The sequence below is a fragment of the Platalea leucorodia genome, assembly GCF_965183815.1.
Source record: "Platalea leucorodia genome assembly, chromosome: 10".
Lineage (NCBI taxonomy): Eukaryota > Metazoa > Chordata > Aves > Pelecaniformes > Threskiornithidae > Platalea > Platalea leucorodia.
In genome coordinates, this window is record NC_138832.1 from 203432 (window position 1) to 225794 (window position 22363).

Consider the following 22363-nt stretch of genomic DNA (forward strand, 5'->3'; position numbering starts at 1 on the left):
GCCGCATTTCTTTAATGGCGCAACACCAGCAGCCTGCTTAGCGCATCCCTGCCTGGCACCTCTCCAGGCTTAATGCTGCCGGAGGACACTGGGCCGTGTACTACGCTGAGTGGGAACTCGCTGCGTCTCTGAGACAGCATCAGTGCTGTTGAAGCCTGGAGAGTCTCAGCTTACGGACTGTCTGACAACTTTCTGGCCAGACTGGGCTTTGCTTCAGCATCCACTCGACAATATTCTTGACAACTTCCACAACTCCTTGACCTCATGCTAAAGCCAAATCCTGCTTAAGTCTCTCTCAGCGTGACTAGGAATTTGATTAGTTGCCCCATCTGCACTGCTTCTAGAAAGGGCCTTCTGAAATGTCACCATCAGTTACAGAAATATAATGTCACCTTTTACTAGGACTAAAAGGACCAGCTACTCCCAGAGGACACCGAAGAAAAATGTTCCTAGCCCTGCCAGTGTGACAGCGCTAAAGTCCTTTAAAGTAACTGTGGCTCTGTCAAGTGCCAGCTTTGAGGGAGGTATGAAGAGAGAGAATCAATGCACAATTAATTGGGGAAAAAAGCAATCTTGGGGTTAAAATGTTACATATGCCACCCGTCAGTGAAAGCTGGGCTTTGGGCGCTGGGCTCCATTTGGTGTTTCTGGAACCCAGCCTCAAACAGTAATGAACGCAGACTGTGAGCAAGACCACCGGGGACAAAAGATGAGCAGAAGAAAGCAGCAGTGATTTCTGGGATGGAGGTGAAGGGTCTTCCTTTGGATGAATGGTGGCGATGAACAGTGAACAGTGGAGGATTTTTGGCAAGCGTAAAGATTTTTAAGTAATTCTGATGGAGCATTAGCTGTCCCACTTCTCCGGTCATCCACACACATCAGCAGCTGACTGGAGAAAACAAAGCAGAGTTTCTCCTTTCCTGCTTTAAAAAGAAATGGAGTCAGACCCTGTACAGGTCAGCTAATTCAGGGACAGGGAGAGTCTGGTGGCATTCAGCCCACTAGACACCCAGCCAGTGACGGCTCTTCCATAGAAAAAGGGTGTAAAGAAAAAACAAGAACCCCCACCCCCCCCACCCCAGCCAAAATGAATGTTAAACCCCAACATTACATACACCTTAGTGTCACTTTACACTTATTGCCCCATGCAGCCTGCTAGATTCTTCACACCCTGATCATATCTTACAGAATATTTTCTGCTGCACATACAAAAAAAATATTCAGTTCTTCCACATCCATCTCCCTAGACAAACGTCTCTTTTGCAAACGCCACTGTATCGTGCTCCTCTGTGGCCACCTCTGCCAGTGGCTGGCTCCTGAGCCACTCCACCCTGCTCCGAAGGAGTTCATTCTCCACTGCTTCTGCCTCAGCCGTGGGACAGGTCTTGGTTTCATCATGCTTGAAATACTCCCTGACGGTGTTTCGAATGGAGGCGGGGAGGATGATACGGATGGTGTGGCTGAATGTGTTGAGGCCCTTGCTCTGGGTTGGCGCCTGCGCCATTTCCACTGGCTTGCTCTCCAGCTCCTCGGGAGTGGAGGCACTTTGGGGGCTCTCTTTGTGCTCTGCCTGCGGGGACGGGATCATTGGTTCATGGTGGTAGCGCCTGGAGATGGACTGCAGGACAAGGGGGGTATTCTGCCCATAGAAAACTGTCTGGGGGATCTGGACTCTCACAGTCTGCAAGCTCTTGGACAGGCTTTGCTCACTGCTGCTGCTGGGCGAGTCGCTGCTGCTGGGCGAGTCACTGCTGCTGGTGTTTGCCATGGATCTCTCCTCTTCCTCTTCCTCTGGAGATCCCCAAGAGCTCTCTTTATTTGGGGCCACATAAAAAGTTATCTTGGTGCGCTTCAGGCTTTCCTGGCTTGGAGGGCAGGCATCAACGCTTGTGATTTCTATGTTCTTCACTGACTTCTCCCTGTGCTGCTGGTGGCTGATCTGTGGGGATTTCTCGCTGGCTGGGCTGGCAGCTGGGAGCTCAGGGTTTTGTTCAAACTCTTTGGTATAATCCTGGCTCCTGAGCCCTGGGCCAGGGCCCCCTACACCACTCAGCTGTCTCTCCTCTTCCTCCCAGTCAATGTCAGTTAGTGGGCTTCCCACAGCCGCTCCGCTAACAGATGGAAAACTTTTCCTCTCTCCAAAGCAATGACTGCTCTCTACAGCCTTGGGTTCATACTCATGGAAACTGTCCAGGTCACACGGGTGTAAAGGCACAGGAGATGTGAAGGACTTGTGCCACTCTTTCGGGGACCTCTTGGCGATTTTGGGGGACACAGCATGAAGCCTGGCAGACGTGCCAAACATGAATGGCAGGGATGAGACGTCTGTGGGACTAATGGCTGATGACTCCGAGCAGTAGGAGAAAGCACTGTCTAAGGAGCTGAGTGAGGAGGCAGATGGGGAGGTGGTGGTAGAGGACAGGCTGGAAAAGCTGGACCTGTTGGACAGGCTGGATTTCTGAAGGCTGAGCTTCTTCACCCTAGAGCCGGTCTGAGGTGACTGCCACAAGTTCTGCCTGGCCTTATTAACGCCAGGGCTTAGGCCTTCGTCAATCAACTTCTGGCTCTCCACCTGCAGCTGCTTGAGCCTGTGGATGTAGTCTGTATGGCTGTGCATGATGGTGGCATCGCAGCTGGACTGGCGGGCCACCGGCTCATGGCTCTGAGCAGGCAGCTGGGAGCTGAGGCAGACGCTGGGCTCTGATGAGCACCGGTCCCTGGCCGGGCTGAGTGAGCGTATTGAGCCGATGGAGCAGAAGGAGCCCTCCTCTTCCAGGAGGTCATAGCTGTCTGCACTGATGTTCTTCTGCGCTTTGCTTTGGTAGCAGGCTGTGATCTCACTGAACAAGTCCCAGTCTTCCTGATCCTCATCGAGTAACAAGCTGCTGGGTGGTTCAAAAATGGCATCTGTTTCAGGTACCAGGTGGTGCTTTGGTCCTTCTGGGTCACAAGCAGAAAATTCCAGCTCATCAGAGGAATCATCATGCTGAGCCAAGCCTATGCCTGGGGCAGAGAACACAAATTAATTTGTTGCCTATGTCTCCTAACCCCATGTAGTACCTTACAACCAAGGCAGGGAAATATTATCAAGTCCATGGAAAAGTGAAATGATCCATTATTTTCACAGGGACCAGAGCAGGACTGGGAATAATATCAAAAATTCTGACTTGATACCTGAGCTGTCACCCCTGGCCTGTATTCATAGGAGAGTTAACAGAGACAACTCGATCTCTTTCCATTCAACCATTTGGTTTAGCTTTACAGAACTCATCTGGAAGAAAAGACTGCTGGGCCGTGGCATTGCTAAAGCTACACTAAATTCTTGTGATGGCTGGAATAGGTTGAACAGCAGCCACAGAGGAAGACAGCCATCCTCAGGGACACATTTGAAGTGATGCACCTCAGCCCTCTGCTTTGCCCTCACTGCCTCCCTGTGCCTGACAGGCAAAGGGAAAACCAAACCCAACTGTTTTTCAATGCTTTTCCTTGGAAGAGACATGAAGGGAAAGCAAACTCTTTTGCATAAGGAGTTTACCTATTAAAAGATTTTAACCATTTCTGGAAGATACAGTACCACCAACTTACCCAGAGATTCCTCTGAATTTTTGGACTTCTTTTTGTCTGGCCTTTGAAACAAGGAGGCAATGTCCCCTCCAAAAATCTCTCCTGAGTTTTCAATCAGGAACTGCACTAACAAGGCCACCTGGCAAAGAGAGGAATTTACAGAGTCGGTTTCATGAAAATATAGCCAGCAACCTAACGCCAGTCAGAATGTTCCTTTGCCCTTGACAAGGCTGTAATTTCCTACAGAACCTTTTGCTCAAGAAGCGGTTAAGAACAGGGCAATGCATCTGCATGAACGACAGCTGGGGCAAGAATACAAGCTACATGAACTGGTACGGCGAGCCGGGTACAGCGTGTTCTACAGTTTTCCTTACTATTGATAACACCTCGTAAGCTACAAGCAAGCATTCCTCCCCTCTGCTGCACTGTCATGTTCATTGCTCACTTTGTCTCTGCAAGATGGCTTTAGACCCAGCTGAAGTGGCAGTGTCTAACTTCAGCTGCTCCATCCTTCTTGCGCATGCTTGATCACACACAAAGTTCATCTGGTAAAGCACCCACAGCTTCTCTTTCCACCCTGGACAAACCGAGTGGCTAAATTCCCCTACCAGCATGGGCACAGCTGCACAGGGGAAAGGACGAAGCCTGGATGCCACTCAGCCAGCACTGTCACTGATCCTATGCCTTCCTTTAGGCTACAAAATACAGTGCCCGTAAAAAGCAGTAAAAGGGGAAGACAAGCATGAGGCCAAACCCATGAAAGATTACCTTCTTTGTAGACCTGCTCTCCTCTTCAGGCCCAGTGGGACTCGGTAGCCACAGCATATTGGGTGCTATGCAAAGAGCCAGGTTAAAGGCATTCATCTGATTCACGCCGGAATTCTGCTCAATGTGATGGAGGACTCCAAAGAGGTGTCTGAGTAAGATGAGGTTGGCCTCTGGAAGCTGGTTGACTAGACTATTCGGGGAGTGGGAACAAAGGAAAACAGTGCTGTTCACAAAACTCTGCTCTTCAAATATCAGAAGTTGCTTCCCAAAGCTTTTGCCCCCTTCTGCCCTTTTGCAACCAGTTTGAGACATTCCCATTTGATAGTAAAGTGAGACTGTGTCACTCTCCTCCACCAACTTATGTGGGAGCCACAACTTTACATCCATATTGCCTACCCGCTCTGGGCACAGAGCTGGAGGGACCAAGGGACCTACGCCCAGAACACGTGGGCAGAAGTTGATAATGCCTTAACAAAATAACACTTGCCCAAAGGAGATGCATACAGCCCCAGGCCAGCAGCACACGAGACGATGCCACTGCCTGTGTCCCATGCTATAGAGACAATGGAGGAAGGAGGCCCAGGCCAAATAGTAAGGTTCAAAACCTGAGCTGAGCCATTGACAAGCAGAGGTTTGATATACTGCATATCCCACGGGATGCTGATAGACTATTCTTGCTCAGGGCAGCAGTTTCAAGGCAGGTAAAGCCGTTTTCAAGGTCCCAGTCACCATCTTGGCAGGCCTATTTTTTTCTAACTGCCAATATGAGGATCAGCTTCATTTTGTGCACATAAGAAGGAAGTTACCATTGTTAAGCATCCAATTCCACTAACATTTGATTTACTGGTGGCTGAACTATTGTGCTTTTTCAGTTTGCTGGTTCTGGTAATTGGAACTGGTCATCAGAAAAGAATTTTCTAATGACATTTTTTGGGGTCAGAAATGTTACCAATGTTCATAAAAGACCCTTGAAAGGAAAATGTTCGGATCAGTGACACTGGCAATCATCAGCAGTAGCTCTACTGTGGCCTGGAGCATTGCCAAGAGTCTCCCAGAAGACGAAGTCTATGCTTAGGGCCGTGTGCTCCCTTTTCTCCCACCAAAAGAAGATTTTACAAAGGCTTTTACGAACCTTTTGATAGCTTCAATCTTATGTGCCCGATTTTCCGTGTCCACAGCTTCCATCCACAGTCCGTGCATGTCTGAGGATAGAACACTGTCAGGTATATTTCGGAGAAAATCCTGAATTAAATATATACATGCAGAGCAGTCTGGTCAGTTTTGAATTCCTTGGTTTGGTTTCATGATGCATATAGTCATTGTTTATTCATATTAAGCACAAGATAAAACAAGACATGTCACAAATACATTTCTCCTGCCCTCCCCACTTCCACCACGCTGTCCTCCGCAGGGCTCTTCCACTGCAGCACTGCCGAACTCAGAGGGGGAACAGCCAGCCTCCCTGCCCGGCCCCTTCTCCAGAACAGGCCTGACCTCTGTTGCAGCAGGCAAAGGACTCATAACTAAGGCTGTGCATAATTCTGTTTGAAACATTTCTCATCTATGAGGATTGCTGTTTCGTTCTCAGGGGACTGTTTAACAACTTATATGTCTTGCATTGGAAAGCGCCTGAATATCCTCCCAGTCAACAGCTTCTTGTATTAGGCCAACAAGAGCAAGAGACAGGGATGTTTTTTGATACAGTAGGTGCCTGAATTGTTCTGACCAGATTTAATTGCCAGGGCAAAAGATAGGCTTTTTCTTACTAAAACTTGGGTCTTATTGCAAGCTTCATCCCTCACCCACCACAACCCCTCTGCTTGGATTTGGAAGCTGTTTTCCCTCTTGCTTGCTGGCTGATTGGAGGGTGAAGGCTTAGGGTCCAGATAGCACAGGCCAGCTCCCCTGAGCACGGCCTCTCTGGGGAAGGATGCAGAGCAGCTGCACTTAAATGGCATGAGTCCTCCCGTATCTCCCTGCAGGCTCTTCTGTGTGTCCAGAAAGGACAAAGAGCATCTGTGCTGCAGTCACCAAAGGGCCTCATGCCTATGTCAGTGCAGCATCTGAATTGCTGAGTCCAGACTCTGGCATGTTATTTGGCACTGTATAGATACCATGGTTATCTTGGAGGTACACATTACTGTATCACCTGCTGGAGGCTGTTCTGCGCAGGGAGATGCAAAATGAAACACTGGCCTGAAGGCCACTGCACATATCTGCATGTGAAAACAAGCTCCACTGGGTCAGGCAGATACCTTTGTGCACATAGATGGACGAAGCCATCAGGTGAGAATGCGCCTTGCTGGAAAATGCTTTGTGTTCCCCCCCCATCTTCCCTACCCATAAAGACTCATGATGCTTCCTTAAAAAGGAAGGTATGATTAGCTCAGACAGCTGAGTTACTTGGCCATACCTACCGTGATGACAGCTGCAGCCACAAAGACTGACTCTCCATCCACCTGGACATCATCTCCAGAGTTCAGCTTCTCTTTCAGCTCCTTGCAAGTCTTGGCATTGGCAGAACGTCTGAAAATGCCCCTAGTAGAGGGACCTTCATGGTACAGCAGGAGCAGCATATCCTAAGAGAAAGGCCAGTAGTACTTAAGAGCCTAACACTTTGTGCTGTTGTTTGTGTATATTATACGACACGTATTATAACATAATTAGCATAAGACCTAGTCAGTACTGGGAAGAGAACAGACATGGGATTTGTCATGATTTCACCAGGGACAAGAGCCTGTCAGTGAAGTTGCAGGTACAGTTCATGTGGGTATGCTTATCCTGTGGTAACGGTGAGTCCAGTGGACTCTTGTAGCGAATGAGGTCTAGGCTATGTAGCGTGGCATAGTCCACTGACATCGCCCCTTGTTGGCTTGTGATGACCTGGTTGGAGACGCCCATTGAAACAGGATGGACATCTGTGCACGAAGTGATACGGATTACACAGGAGAGGGATGCTTTCACCCTTGTTACTGAGCTAGATCTGAACCACAGGCAAATGCTGGTCTTCGTCCCCATCCAATCCTCATAAATACCTGTCCTGGTTTCAGCTGGGATAGAGTTAATTTTCTTCTTGGTAGCCGGTATGGGGCTGTGTTTTGGGTTTAGGATGAGAACAATGATGTCGATGATACACTGATGCTTTGGTTCTTGCTAAGTAGTGCTAAGCTGTTGCTAAATAGGTGCTAAGTGGTGCTCACACTGGTCAGGGACTTTTCAGCTTCCCCTGCTCTGCCGCGTGCACAAGAAGCTGGGAGGGGGCACAGCCGGGGGGGGGGGGGGGGGGGGGGGGTGGTGTGTGCTGACCCAAACTGGCCCAAGGGCTATTCCATACCATATGACATCATGCTCATATATAAGCTGGGGGAAGAAGAAGGAATGGGGGGACATTGGGTATGACGGCGTTTGTCTTCCCGAGCAACCGTTACGCGCGATGGAGCCCTGCTTTCCTGGAGATGGCTGAACACCTGCCTGCCGGTGGGAAGTAGCGAATGAATTCCTTGTTCTGCTTTGTTTGCGTGCACGGTTTTTGCTTTGCCTATTTAACTGTTCTAATTTATTTTACTTGAATTATTAAACTGTTCTTATCTCAACCCACGAGTTTTCTCCCTTTTACCCTTCTGATTCTCTCCCCATCCCACTGGTGGGGAGTGAGCGAGCGCCTGCGTGGTGCTTAGTTGCTGGCTGGGGTTAAACCACGACAATACCACAAGTGATTTTAAATTCTGGGCTAAACACATCAAGTTTATGGCGGGACAAACAGTCCAGGCTACTTCTTACCATGATTGGCTTGGGAAGGATCCCGTCAGGACAGACAGAGGACAGAGACAGGCCGAAGAGCTTCCGCGGGGTGGTAGGAGATTGCGAAGGAGGGCTGCCCATGGGGGTGCTGGTGCTGCGGCGCAGGGCCCAGTCAATCAAGGACTTCTTCCTCTTGGTGTGTTTCTGCAGTGACTCTGAAAGAAAACCCAGACCTTCATTACACACCTGTCTGTCCTTCCTGCTGGCCAGTGAGCGATCTACTGCGGAGGCAGAGTTCCCGGCAAAGCAAGGACTTTCTACCACTGTGTCTTTAATAACTACACTCTAATGGGGACAGCCAGATAATATACACCAGTGAAACCACTTGTTCACCTCTCAATCATCAGCAAAAGTTTTATTCAATCACTGTTCTTCAGGGAACCTTGCTGTCTGTGCAATGTAAGAATGGCTTGCAATTGAAAGCTAATCAAGGACCGAAAGCTAATTCTGAGCGTTTGCACAGACAAGTTTAGCCCCTCTGCAATCTCTTCCTCTCTGCATACGCTCAGGTAAGAGAGCGACTCTGGAATATATGTACGACGCTTGGAAGAGTTTGGCACTACCATGGAAAGCAGCAAAGTCTCTGCCTGGTCATAATGCACTCCTGCGGCCCCTACCTCTCCTCAGCTGCACTGGAGCTTGGAGCCTGGGTTTCAGGACAAACTGACACTGTTTTTCCTTTGGGAGCTGATCAAGGAAGGAAGTCTCTGTGCCATCAGCCAGGAGGGTGTTATTGTTGGTTCCTTGTTGCTGGTCAGCAGAGTCCCGGAGACAGTTCAATGCGATGCTGAAAGGATGCTCGTGTCCTGTTGAGCAAAGAGGTGTGTAAAGAGCAAGCGAAAAAGCAAAGCTACATGAAAACAGCTCCAAATCTGGGCAGCAGGAAGCACCCACATCCAATGGCTCCCACTGTAGCTGGGCCTCTAAGCAATGTTGCTCAAAACCTCCACCTGTGGACTAAAGAGGCCAGGGCACATCTATGCATATATGATCATTGCTTTACAAATAAGTTCATCCAGTTAAACCTGACCAGTCACTCTTCATTAGCAGCTCTCCAGAGCATTATGCAACAAAGCACTATTAACTGGGTTTAAGCCCTTATTAATAGGCTTATGGGCCCCACTGCACTAACAAAATACTGTAAGCATTGCTCTGTGCAGGAGTTAGTTAGCTTACTATGACAGTCTAGTATGTATTGGACAGATACAAAAAGTAAGCATGTGCCACGAGAACTTGGAAAACACCAATAAACACACACAAATAAACACGTGCAGTCTAATGAGCCCCAGAATACTAGTCTTACTACAACAACAAGGTCTTTGGAGGAAGATATCTTTAATAAACCAACATGCATAAACTTCCTTGGAGAGCCTGGGGATGTATTTATTGGGTTATCACTGAAAACACAATGCAGAGTTAATGCAGAGATTACTCATTCGGCATGACTAAGCAGTATGCTATAGGGCAAAACAGCCTGAGCAATGGCTGCACCATTGATATATCTGTCAGAGAAGCAAGCAGCAGTTTAAATGCATCTAACAGCTTTGGTTTAGATGCTGGGTAAATCAGCGTATTTCCTTGCTTCCTCTCTGGATAGATCTTAATGGTGGGCTCCTTAGTGCAAGTACGCGCTGCCTGTCAGGACTGCCAGGGCCACCTCGCTCCCACTTGGCAGTAAAGCCACGAGGCTGAGTCTGCCCCAGACCCCAGGCGCTGCCTGTGAGGAGAGGATGACCAGCCTCCGAGCATGTAGCCCTGCAAGCTCATACCAGCAGCCACAGGGATGGGACTGGGCTTTGAGGCATGTCCTACCCTCGCATCACATTTGCTGCATAGAAAAAGCTTAGGCCAGCCTAAAAATCTCCTGTTTACTTGGAGCATCTGCTGAAAAGTGTCATGGGCTCCCATCCAGAAATGCACAGATTTGCTTGGAAAAGGGAGGTAAGTGTGAAGATCTTCAAAGATGTCACCACGTGGATCCTGAGACCATAAAAGCCAAGTGACATCTCACATCAGCTTAATGTCACATCTCACATCAGCAACAGTCCCCCTACAATTGCTTTTTTAAGTGAAGAGTGCAATGTTTGAGATGCTTCCCTGCCACACACACCAGTATCATTTATCACTTGTTCCTGTGGTGCCAGAATTGAGGGAAAATGGGATTGCTCTTACCAATGAGAGGGTAAGCAGGGTCATCTTTTCCTGAGATCACCCAGAGGTGGTGTTCACTTGTCCTGCCCTGGCGGTTGAGGAACAGCAAAGAGAAAAATATTAGGTGAAGGTGGCCAGGGTGAGGGTCCACGAGGCTGCGCTCCACTCAGAAAGCAACAGACAGAGATAATGGCTGAACAGGCCAAGGAGCCGGCTGTGCACGGCTGCCTCCAGGACAGCCGCACTGCTGGGAAGGACGGCGCTCTGGATCCGCCTGTCTGATACAGAGTGGAAGGGGAAAGGTCCAGGAGAAGAAAAGACTGAGAGCCAGCAGGATGTAAACCCACGTGATGGTTTCCCAGCCTATTTTAGCAATATGTTCCACAGCCTTCCTTGGTATTAAACTACTGGAACACTGTCAAAGCTACCTGTTAAACAGTGTAATGGGGAAGGCTGGACCACTGCAATGGGCAAGGCTCATCTGATAACATCACCGATTTTTTCAGTATTTCATGGCTATATTAATAATCCTTGACAAGCTTGGCTCAATCCTAATGCTGGATTGCAAGCATTGAAGTCCTCTGAAATCCAAAGGACTTTATACAAGGTTTGAATTTAATGTAGGCATGTAAGCATGTCTGTATTTCTAATACTTGGAACCCACACAAATAGATTGCTTCATCTTGTAGTCTAGAGAGAATTAATGCCTTACTGGTTAGCTACAGCAAATCTAGACTTCTCCACATCTGCACCGTCCTGTAAACCAGACGTTGCCAGCTTCCTTAGCTAAGATCTGGCAGACTATGCAACTGCCACTCACAGGCCGTCCGAGCTGTAGAAGGGTCTTCTTCATCACACTCTCTGCAGTTTCCACATTGGACACATTGACTGTGGTCATCTAGAAAGGGAAACAGAAAAAATACAGGAAGCTAATAAGAAGGCATGAAGTTTGGTTGCAGTTTCTTGTAGCTTTAAAACCTGGGGAAATGTCACTCATTTGTCTATTGACTGCCTTTATTAAAAGTTCATGAAGAAGAGTTGTATTAACTTGAACTACACTGGAATCGTTGTTAAGGGTGACAGCTATACATTGTGAAAACTGCTCTCCGCTACTTCTTCTGTCACAGGTTTATTACACCATCCAGAGAGTTTGTCCAGTAGAAATCACAGGAACTGAGTGATGTTCAGATGCTGTCTTTGATCACATCACATCAGATCACTCCAAAGGGTGAACACAGCACAACGCTAATAAACCACGAGTTTCTGGGGTTGCTCTCTGAGGGAAGAGTCCCCAGGATGTAAATGTGACCCACCAAGCTTGGCATGAAGCCTAGAAATGTATGCTATTAATATGAAGAGACCGGGACACATTCCAGTAAATTAATTCAGGAGAACACACCAGTGACTTTTTCATCATCAATATCCTCAACTTATTGCACTGAAAATAAGAACGACTGGGTACTCAGCCACAAACCATCACCAATTATGAAGTGAAGCAGAAGGAAAAGAGGAAAAGCCAGAGGCCAAGAATAATCTTAAGAATTAACTGTTCTTTGGTAAGGGTCTGGCCACCTCCCAGTTTCCCAAACCAAAATTCTCTGAGTCAGCTTCCAGTGGGAAGGACGCAGCTGCCCAAATGCACACCCTCTAAAACCTCTTCAGGTGGGACTTGAATTTTAAACAGGGGTAGCAGCAGCAGCAGCACAGCCCTGCCGGCCCGCCCTGCCCCGCAGACCCCCACGCAGTGCTGGTCCGATGAGCAGGCTCTTAGCTTTACTTACAGAAGAACAGTTGTCAGCATCCAGCACAAAGATCTGAAGGGTTAGATTCTTCAGATATTCATTCTGTTTTACCTCATTGATATGCCTGAAAGTCAAAGAAAAGGGGAGGGAATAAAATTTCCCCACCCAACTTGGGAAGGACCCTACAATTTGGACCCAAGAGGTCCAAGGGACCCGGTCCTTGGCACTACAATAAATACAGATTAACTGCGACAGTAACAATTACATGTAATGTTCATTGTGTGGTTACATGTTCTTACTGGCTTCTTTGTCTGTCTTTGAGGCCCCGGCCTAGCGAAAGCTCGCTGGCAGTACTTTAATGCAGATAGATGTGTCTAGCATAACACTTTCCAGCATCCTTAGGATCATTACTGTTCTCCACAAATCAAGAGACTTCTTCCCCTCTCTGTCCCTATACAAACACTTCTGCCTGGATGTTAGTGGAAACAACATGTAAAAACATAACATGAAAAAGAAACAATTGTAGCCTCTAGGTGCCAAGAAATACAAACGTTCGTTGGAATCAATAAACCATCCCAAGAACCAGTAACACCTGCGACACTTCCACAGTGACTAGCAAAGCCAGCCTCCAGCTCCCAAGGAAAACGGGTGCTCCGACCATGTTATCTTCTAGTGGATTTCGTCTTTTCCGCACTGTCAACCCCAATTTTGCTTTCACGCGGGGGCTTCTACATTGAGGTTCCAAAGGCGGATTTTTCTAACAGTAACTAGACACTTAATGTGCTGAAAATCAGAGGGCAATCTGACACCTGGCATGAGAAATTTCTCTGAGGACTGGAGAGGAACCACCCGGGAGGAAGATGAAAGGAGGGTCACGTACCACAGTAATGCTGACAGCCACCGTTCCTTCACGTCAGCTGAGCTGAAGATAAAAAGGGAGGCAGATCATCAAACAAGTGCTGAGTGGGTAACAGCCTTTGGAAACTCTACCCAGTTTCATTTATATATAGCTGTAAGCCAAAGTTCCTTCCTGCAAAGCCCTGGAACAAAAGCACAGTCCTTTCCTGTTTCTGTCCTATTTCAACAAATAACAAAAATAATAACAAAAAAATCCCGGCAACAAACTGGACTACATTTCCTGCCCAGGCTGGCGAGTGTTCAGATAAGGGACAAATATCTTTCTGTGATGTTGGAGTTAACTCATCTTGTGGGCCCTTATTATTTTTGCAGTGACCTTTAATTGCTATTTTCTTTCTCCTATTATTTCCTTCCCAACGTCTGCCATTCCTAGAAGCTTCTGCTGCCAACAGGGGTTACCCAGGTCTCAGTGACGCGAAGGAAATGGAACTGCTGTTGAGTTTGGACTAAGACACAAACGGCAGCTTGCATGTCAGAGCACGAGTCCTAAGGCCAGGAATGCATCACCCAGGAGAGACCATCCTGACCCTCGGAAATGATGAGACAGCATGTATGAAACCATGGTATGCTTCCCATTTCTTTTTCCACCAAGGCAGCTGCCCCACAGAAGGAAAAGCATCAGGCCAGACCAGCCCTTCCTAGCCGTGCCAGCAGAACCCCTGAGGACAGAGCTACCCTTGAAGACTGCTGACTTCTCTGCTTTGCAAAAGAGAGCATGAAGCGGAGATGCCTGAGCCAGCAGACCTGAGCTTCCTGTGGATATACCAGCTCTAGATTCAATTTAGCCAGGCTAGACTGAGGTCCAGGTAATAAAAAGCTCACCTGCTTTTTGGTGAGCCTTATTAGCTCGGGCACAACATTGGGACAGCCTTTGAGATGGCATTTGGACATGAACAGCCTACTCTAGCCTGCTCCATGCTCCCCTGCATTTCTGGTTTTGGAGTTAGCAAGGGCTAAGCAAGCTCTGGCCCATGCTGCTTGTGCAGACCCATCTTGAAGAACCTTTCCATCTTTATAGGCTGTCGCTGTAGGCGTGGGACGCCCTGGCAGACAACTGCAGGAGGAAGGTGTGCCCAGGAGCTGCCCATGCCAGGCTAGGGGTGGATAAAGGATTTAATCCTGACACAAGCCCTTCTGGCCTTTTTCATTGTCATAACTAACCTGTCCTTCGTAATGAAAAATTCTCAAACTAGGGCTAATCTCCTACAGAAATGGCTGCTGGCAGGCGCTGAAACAACATGCTTCTAAGTTATATGACGGCACAAGCTGGTTTGCTAGGGCAGATGTGGTTGTGATGTTCCAGGATGCTCTGCAGCAGGGTTAGCCCTTGTTATTACAACGCTTGCAAGGGTTGGTCCTCTAAAAGGCTCTCAGGGACCAACCTGCAGATATCCTTCTAAGATGACTGTCTCCCAACATCTAAGTTTTTACCACGCTGTCTAATGTGAGTGGAAGTCCTCTACTCAATGGGGAGAAGGGCTGTAGTGGAGCTCAGGGCTCTATAGCCTCATTGTTTTGCTTGACACATGGGAGACCTGGGCAGCTGCCAGGCTGCAGAGGGAGGTCTGGTGTCTGATGGGATACCTGAAGGTGACAACATAGTTGGTGGTAGGCCAGCCGATGACAAACGAATTCTCGGGACCCATCTTTTTCTCTGTCACTTCGCTGAGACAGGTGCCGGTCCATACTTCACTCAGATGCACCTGCTTTTTCAGCTTCAGGCTGGAGGAGGATCTGCAATTCAAATTATGGATTTCTTAGGCCAGATCCCAACATCTAGACCTCCAGAGTCTCGTCATGCCACCTTCCAGTCATGCAGTGACAGCAACAAGCCCCCAAAACTAAACATCTGGGCATGTGGAGGCACTACAAGAAAGTTTTGCAAGTGGATTTTGGGGTTGGTGGCTGCAGCGGGACAGCTGCGGCCTAGGGCAATGTGATTCACTAGAGCCACGTGCAGGCAGATGGTGATTTAGGCTAATAACTGAAGTCACCTAAGCTCTTAATTTACGTGTGGCAGAAGTAGCCAGACCAGGAGTCAGTTTTCTGTCCTTGCTGCTTCTTGCCCTCATGCTATTTCTTCAAGAAGCCACATAAGGGAAAGGGCAAAACCAATTAGACAACCTTTTCCTTCAGGAAAGTGGAGTGAAACATTAATACCAAGAAGAATTTCTGGAGGGGGAAGGGGGAGATGCCACGTTTTACATCCACATTTGTAAAGAGGAGTTGTTTTGATGCCTGCTCCACAAATAGCTCAGAGCCTAGCTTCAAGAGCACATACTGGGGAGAAGAAGTGAGCGTGAATTCCTCTTACTTGGACTTGGCGATGACCAGCACATCACTGAACAAGATCAAATGTCTTTCCTGGGTCTGCAGGCCCACGGTTAGCTGTACTCGCTCGTCCAGGATGAAAGTGGAGCCTGGGCTGCTGAACACCCCACTTGGCAGTCCATTGTCTGAGTGGGAAGAGGAAAGGGTGGTTTCCCTGGAGGAGAAAGAAAAATCATAAGACTTTGTCAGCAACTGTTCTCACAAGCATTTGTCATTGGACACAGGCAACTCTTTTGGAAGAGCCCGATGGCCCCGAGCTTCTCCCAGCACTGCCCCTATTGCTCTCAAGTATGAACTGCATTTGCCTGCCTCTGCCCAATTAATTTTACCAGCCTCAGACAAATGGAAAACTGCCTAAATGCCTACACCAAATCTTGGGAGGTTAAGCTGCTGAAATATTAATTTTTGAGTCATTTCTCACTCAGGTAAAAAACTTGCTTCCTGCACATGCGTGTGAGCTGTGACTCAAAAAGAACACAGAAACCCCATGGCAGTCCCTGGCTCATGGCGCTGCTCAGCCTGGCAGGGGGTGACTGCCGCTTCTGCCCGTGTTTTCCATCTGTACTGAACTGCTTGTCAATGCAAGGGCTGCAGCACAAATGACCTGCACGTACTCATCTAATTCTGGGCCCCTTTGATTTCATGGGAGTGAGATTAAAGCTAGCCATTAGCTGCTTTTTTAAATTCGGTCCCCAGTCACAGGAACACCCGCACTCCTGCAAGCAGAAATTCCCTCTTCCCTCCTCACCACTCTACAGCCACCAACAATTGAGTTCTTGGCTTATGCATCTGTTGCCTATACAAGTGAGAAGCTAAATCACTTTTAAACTTGATATTTAAAGCTTTCCATGTGCATCCATTGAGCAATGGGAGCCACACCATCACACAAGCTCAGCAGTGGATTTCCTAAAGCTGGAGGAGTTACACAGTTTTGTAAACAGAACAGCAGGAGAGCAAAAAAATCTCACGAATACTCTGGTGGCCTAAGCAAAGATGGCATTGTACCAGCTCCCTCCATAGCAATCCATCATGAGAAACGTTTAAAGGTTCCCTCCGTCATGAGGATATTCTCCAGCCAAATAAAGTCAAGAATTTGTTTCCCTTCTTTACTTTTTTTTAGTGCAATTTAGAAGCAGGGGGGGATGACAAAGAAGCCACGCAACTCAGTCAGAAGAAAACCAAATGAAAATCAGTCCTGTCCTTTATTTTAAATGATCCTACGGGACTGACCTCACACTTGTTTCAGAAAAGCAGGATGTGCTATGCATCAGTTACCTATGGTGTGATATAAAAGGGGTATTATTCAGGAGGGCTGGTCCAGATCAAAATGTCAATCAGTTCAGCTTTATCATCTCTTTCTTACCAAGAAAAAAAAAAATCAAACTTAACAAATCACTCAGGAAATGTTATTTATAAGATTGCTATCAGAGCAAGGCAGAAAGGAGCATGCCGTCCCTTTATCTCTGTCTAGTAGTTACACGGTGCCGCAGGAGGAAGAGAGGATGACGTCGAAGAGTGCTCAGCTCCCACTAAAGGACCAAGGAGCTCAGCTCATGGCTAGCACTTGATATTTCAGCAGAAGACTTGCACGTCTGGCATGTCTGTACCTGACTCTATCTGCTGACACTCCTGGTGCTTAGCCCTGCAGAAGCAAAGCATCAGCAGAGCACTGGGTGGCTCTGGAGTTGCAGGCAAGAGAGGGAGCTTTTCACATCAAGGTCACCACTTAACCTATCCACCCAAGCTGGTAGTAAGGGAAAGCTGCTGTCATCTGACTGGGACGCAACTCTCCTGGAAGATGACCGGATCCGGTGGCTCTCCCACCAAACAGCCTGAGCTGATGCCACCCTACACAGTGCTGGCAGGGCATGGACAGACTTCCCAGCGCTCCGTCCATCCCCAGATGCAGCTCCCAGCCCCCTCACACGCTCAGATGAATCTGCACCTGAAACACGGCCAAATCTCAGGGCCAGCCCTCCCACTGGTGGTCCAGCAGATGGAGCAGGGGCCAGAGAGGTCTCCGGCGGTGAGTCCCCACGGGGCGGCCGGGCAGGGATGTGCTGGGGTGGAACACCAGGATGCTCCTCAAGGACGATGCCGCCGCAGCCTCGGTATGCGAGGTGGTGAATGCCACACCAGCCTGTGTCCTGCATCCCGCTGCACCTTCCCAGTGCACCTCGTCCCTGCTCCGCCTGCCCCCGCCTGCTCCCATGATGGGACCTGCGGTCAGCGCAGCGCTGCCGCCTGGCCTTCCCCTGCCTGCAACAGCTCTGCCCAGACCTGCTCGGCTGGGGACAGCTTATGGCCTCCGTCCCGTTAATTAAACTAAACCACAGCCCTTCACTGCAGCCAGAGCTGAGGGGATGGGGATGACTGTGCTCTCGCCCAAACCGGTGGGCCTTTGCAGAACATGGGCAGACCCACACGAGGCTTCCCTGCACCCCAGTCCTCTGACACCTCCCAGTTTTGCTCCTCACCCACAGCCACACACTGCTGGGAGAGGAATCCCCACCTACTGGTCTGCACTGGGCAGCTTCTCTCCTGTGGCTGCTTCTGTCTGTCCTTCCTGTGGCATCAGGTCTTTCTTTTTTTAGGGCATCTCTGTTTCTGCTTCTCATACCACTGCCTGTCATGGGTGAGAGGGTAGACTAAACAGCAACGAATCCATCAGCCAAACGCTCACTGACTGTTTGGCCAGAACCACGAGAGGAAGCTTGTCTCACTTGCCGTCCAGCAAGAGGTGGTGAGGACAGAGCTTTTTCTGCTGTTTACAAGCATAGGGGACATAGATATACACATATATGTATTAAAAAAACCACACACATATATATGTATGCATATGTACACACATAAATATATATATTTAAGGAAAATCTCTTATTCCTTCAGGAGGCATGGCCTCCCAGCGTCAAGACAGCGTGTGCGTGAAGATGAGCGACCTAGTCACTGCATCTCAGGAAAAGAGTCCCCGGACCTCGCGTCTGTGAGCAGGGGCTCATTGCTCCCGCCTGGCAGGAGCACACTGGCCTCCCTGCGCTGGCTATGCTACTGGGCAAAAGGGAGGCAGTGTGGCCTTCCAGCTGAAAGCGAATTTCAGGAAAAAACTCCAGGCTGACAACTCCGGGAAGCAGGTCCTCTCCTTACCTAGAGACCAAGCGTGACACAGCACAGCCACAATACGCCCCATGCAAGCTCTGAACAGGCCCACGCCTTCAAGTCTGCTAAATCCATTGGCAGATGGGGGTCAGGCCACATGAGAAAAAAAGCCAGGAGAGCTGTCGGGAAGAGATGGCAGCTCTGCTACTCAGTCCAGCTTGGACTGTATAGAGCATTTCACGCTCTGATGGCAGGGAACGGCTCTGCAACGGATGGAGGAAGGGCACTCTACCAGCCAGTCCCAGCTCTGCTCTCTGGACCTCGCTGGTGATGTCTGCACCGCCAGCACTGTGAGTACCCCTCCGAGCTGGATGACACAAGTGTCAGAGCTCATTTATCCCAGCCACGTCAACAGGGAAACCCCACTACAGAAACTTACACACTGTTCCTCGTACCCGATTTTACTTGGGTGTCTCCGTACTGTGCAATATTGTCCAGGTGTATTTATACTTGGATGTAACAGACATCAAATATCTAGACCTAATATTATCTGCATGGAAATAAACCAGCTAGCCTTGTGTGGTGGGTTGACCTGAGCTGGCTGCCAGACCCCCACCAGCCGCTCTCTCACTCCCTCCCAACAGGACAGGGGGAGAAAATAAGATGGGAAAAAAGAGGAATTCATGCACTACTTCCATTGGTGGGCAGACGTCCAGCCTCTGCCTGGGAAGCAGGGCCTCAGCACACACAGCGGTTACTTGGGAAGACAAATGCCATAACCTGAACGTCCTCCCATCCTCCTCCTTCCCCTCGGCTTTTATTGCTGAGCACAATGCGGTTCCAGTAAAAAAGAAACTCTTCCATATCTGACCACAAACAAATTGCCCTCGCCACTGTTAAATTAATTTGAAAACCAGTTTGATTTCAGTCTGTATGGGCAGAAAGGTGGAAAAAGGAGTCAGAAAGGTATTTCCTCTACCTGGAATGGTACTTGGACTTGCCGAGAGCTTTAGTAATGGCAGAAGGGGTAGATCGTCTTCTTTGGACTATGGGCTTCATCTTCTGCAAGACAAAAAGACAGTCCAGTTAGCCTGGCCACCTTGGAAGCAGATCTGCTCATTGCACTCTACAAGTTCTCTTTTTATCTAGTTAACACTCATGAAATCTCAGCACTGAGAGCCACGATCTGTGCTTTCAGACACCTCCCTCCCCTTCCTTACTATTAAAACACTTGTCAACTCTCACATTTATGTGGGACACTTAAAACTTTCCTAACTTGAAATGCTTCCAGTTTTCACAGCCAAAATTCAAAGTAATGACATGAAACTAAGTAAAGAAAAAACCCACAGGCTGAAGGTCAGGGAAAACTTCCTAACACTCATGCCGTGGAATAGTTTGCTAAGGAAAGGTATAGAAGTCCAATTTAAAACTGGACTGGACAAGGCTATGAACACCATATAATACTGTAGGGAGCCATATTTTATGGGCTGAAGGAATGGATGAGGTTACTTAGTAGATTTTTCTCTATCTTCATTTTCGATGACTTACAGATTCAGCAAATAGACTGTTATTAGGCTCCTCTCCAGGTAGTGTAACCTCAAGACACTTGTATCTCTTTCTTTTAACAGCCACAGCCACCAAGTCTTGTATGGCACAGAAACGAGGTGACTGTAATGGTGAGACCTGGGAGTTAGCCATGATAACCACCCAAGTCAACACACACACACGAAGGTCACAGGTCTCCTTTTATTTGCTAAATAAATTTTGTGCTGGAGAAAGATGACAGATTTTAGCCTGGGAGAGAAATCCCTACATCAATGGCTCTTGCTTAGTAAGCATGGGAAAATCTGTCCCCCCGCGCATTTCTAATTTCAGCATTTGCCTGTATTAGAGCTTTAAGTACCAGGAAGTTGAGAGTGTGCTGAGAATTATTGATCTTTTGACTTCTGAACGTATCAAAATATGGAATATCCTAAGAATAAAAGAAACTAGGATTGCTGGTTGAGGAGACGTCCTACAGAGAAAGCGTGTTCCTTTTATTAACTGTATACTTTTCAAATTCTGTGCTGAATGCAGAAATATTTGTTTCATGTGAGCTCATTAGTCCCATCTCTGAGTACACGACACCATTACAGCTCAGTACCTTATAACCACATTAACATGACATTCTTATGATGTTAGAGGAAGGTATTATCCTCATTTCACCGATGGAAAGGCCAAGAACAAAGTCATTACAGTGAATTTGGGTGCCTGGTGTTCAACACGTTGGACCTGATTTTTCTGAGCAGACAGCACGGATGGCTGAGGGGGTTGGCCTGAAGCACTATTCCTGCTTACTCTCACTGGAGCTACAGGGCCTCAGCATGGCTATAAGTCTGTCTCCAGGGATTTATGTGAGGAATCCCAAAAATTAAGAACAGGGCATTAGTGACCACTTCAGAAGTTGGTGGAAGTGATTTACCGCACTTCAGAAAGGAAATCTGTGGTAGAGGCCAGCGTGGAGTCCAGCTGCCAGGGCAGGCGCACTCCTCCTCAGGTCCCATTTCGTTTTCGATGCACCTTTTGACTTCTGCGGCAAACGACCAGGGAATTGTACAGGCAAGAGCCTTCTACAGCACAGACTCCTGATTCATTGCCTGATCAGGTCCACCAGAGCCCTCCCTCCAAAGCACAGACAACCTTGTGAAAAAGAGCGTATGATCATGGAACTCAAAGTTGGAGTAGGACTGCAAGCGCAATTTAATAAAGCAATTTCCTAACGTACGAATACTCAGCTTTGCAACATCAGTCGTGCTCTCTTTGTGTGTGTGTATATATGTAGACAGTGACAGATGGACAGCAATTTCTCCCTCATTCCCTGACATGACCTTGCCAAGCAAAGATCTGTCTTCGGAAGTTTCACAGAGGGAACTAAGTAAAAATAACATCAGCTGAAAAATGTTTGTTCTAAAAAAAAAGAGAGTCCCTTCTAAAACAGAACATCTGGCTTTCAGAGGTGCCTTAATAGGATAAAATGTTCCTACAAAACACAGTACAGTAAAGCATCAGTCATGCAGTCTCTTAGGGTAGGAAGAAAGGATGGGTGTGGTTGCCTGGTGGAAAACCCCGGCAGGCTGTCAGCCGCAAAGGTCACTTGAATAAATACAGCAGGCACGCAGGGAGATGGGATGCCTCTTTGTGCCAGGGGCATTGTAGTAACATCTTGAATGGCATTGCAATAAAACCTTCCATGTGACAGTATCTTCTGTGCCGAAGAATTCTATGGCACATAATACCTGACTGTAGGTAAAGCAATCATTTTGGCCACCCCAAAACTAGTCTCCTCTGTGGTACAACGTGGTAAGGAGTACCAATGACATATGTGACGTGAGTGCAGTGTAGGAGGACGTTTTACTCAGAATAAATTTCAGGGGAGATATCAGAGAGTCAAGCACTGGTGGATGTCTTCTCCTGACCATTAGGAATAGTTTCAGGTTGTATCTGAATGGTGGCAGCAATGCCTTCCAAGAAGCCTCGTCCTTGCCCACTCACTGCCTTTCTCCAGAGGAGCCTGAGGACCTCTTCGCTGGCACCACCTCCAGCAGGCACTGGACTACCCATGGAAGTCTCACAGAGACAGAACTTTGGGTTTCCAGTGAAATGCTGTGACTACAGGACACAAGCTATTCCCCATACCTGCTATCTCCAAATAAAATGCTGAGCTCATCCGTTGCCCAGGGGTCCAGCTTCCCGATTCCAAAGAGACTCTAGGCAAACCAGAAAATTGCCTTCCAAGCCCTCAGCCAAAGTGTCTTCGACCCTAGCCAGTCAAGTAGCCTTGGCAGGACATCACTGAGATGATGGCCACAAGATCACACGAGTGGCATCTTACTGAGGGAACGGGACACAACTAATTGGCATAATTTCATGGTTAACATACTGGATTTGCGTATTTAATAGAGGAATAATAAATTGTTCTGCCTTTGGTTTTAGTAGCCATGTGAGGTAAAACC

The 22363-nt window shown here is 48.2% G+C and overlaps 1 protein-coding gene across 5 annotated transcripts in view; it reads right to left on the reverse strand.

The window, feature by feature from the left end:
- Positions 1–1105: 1105 nt before the first annotated feature.
- The window catches only part of LOC309595633 (rho GTPase-activating protein 20-like), a 36666-nt gene continuing 15408 nt past the window's right edge, over positions 1106–22363 (reverse strand). For 4 of the 5 annotated variants that reach the window (XM_082322855.1, XM_082322854.1, XM_082322856.1 and 1 more), the window contains 14 exons: positions 19351–19433; positions 15259–15429; positions 14529–14678; positions 12907–12948; positions 12066–12150; positions 11105–11182; positions 10306–10372; positions 8751–8939; positions 8113–8288; positions 6750–6911; positions 5465–5574; positions 4333–4522; positions 3586–3703; positions 1106–3003 (listed from right to left, as the gene is read on the reverse strand). In XM_082322855.1, the coding sequence (XP_082178981.1) occupies positions 1244–3003; positions 3586–3703; positions 4333–4522; positions 5465–5574; positions 6750–6911; positions 8113–8288; positions 8751–8939; positions 10306–10372; positions 11105–11182; positions 12066–12150; positions 12907–12948; positions 14529–14678; positions 15259–15429; positions 19351–19430 (3378 nt within the window). In that variant the 5' untranslated portion in view covers positions 19431–19433 and the 3' untranslated portion in view covers positions 1106–1243. Of the gene's footprint in view, positions 3004–3585; positions 3704–4332; positions 4523–5464; positions 5575–6749; positions 6912–8112; positions 8289–8750; positions 8940–10305; positions 10373–11104; positions 11183–12065; positions 12151–12906; positions 12949–14528; positions 14679–15258; positions 15430–19350; positions 19434–22363 lie in introns of those variants that run through there. The other variant, XM_082322857.1, reaches the window with a different exon arrangement.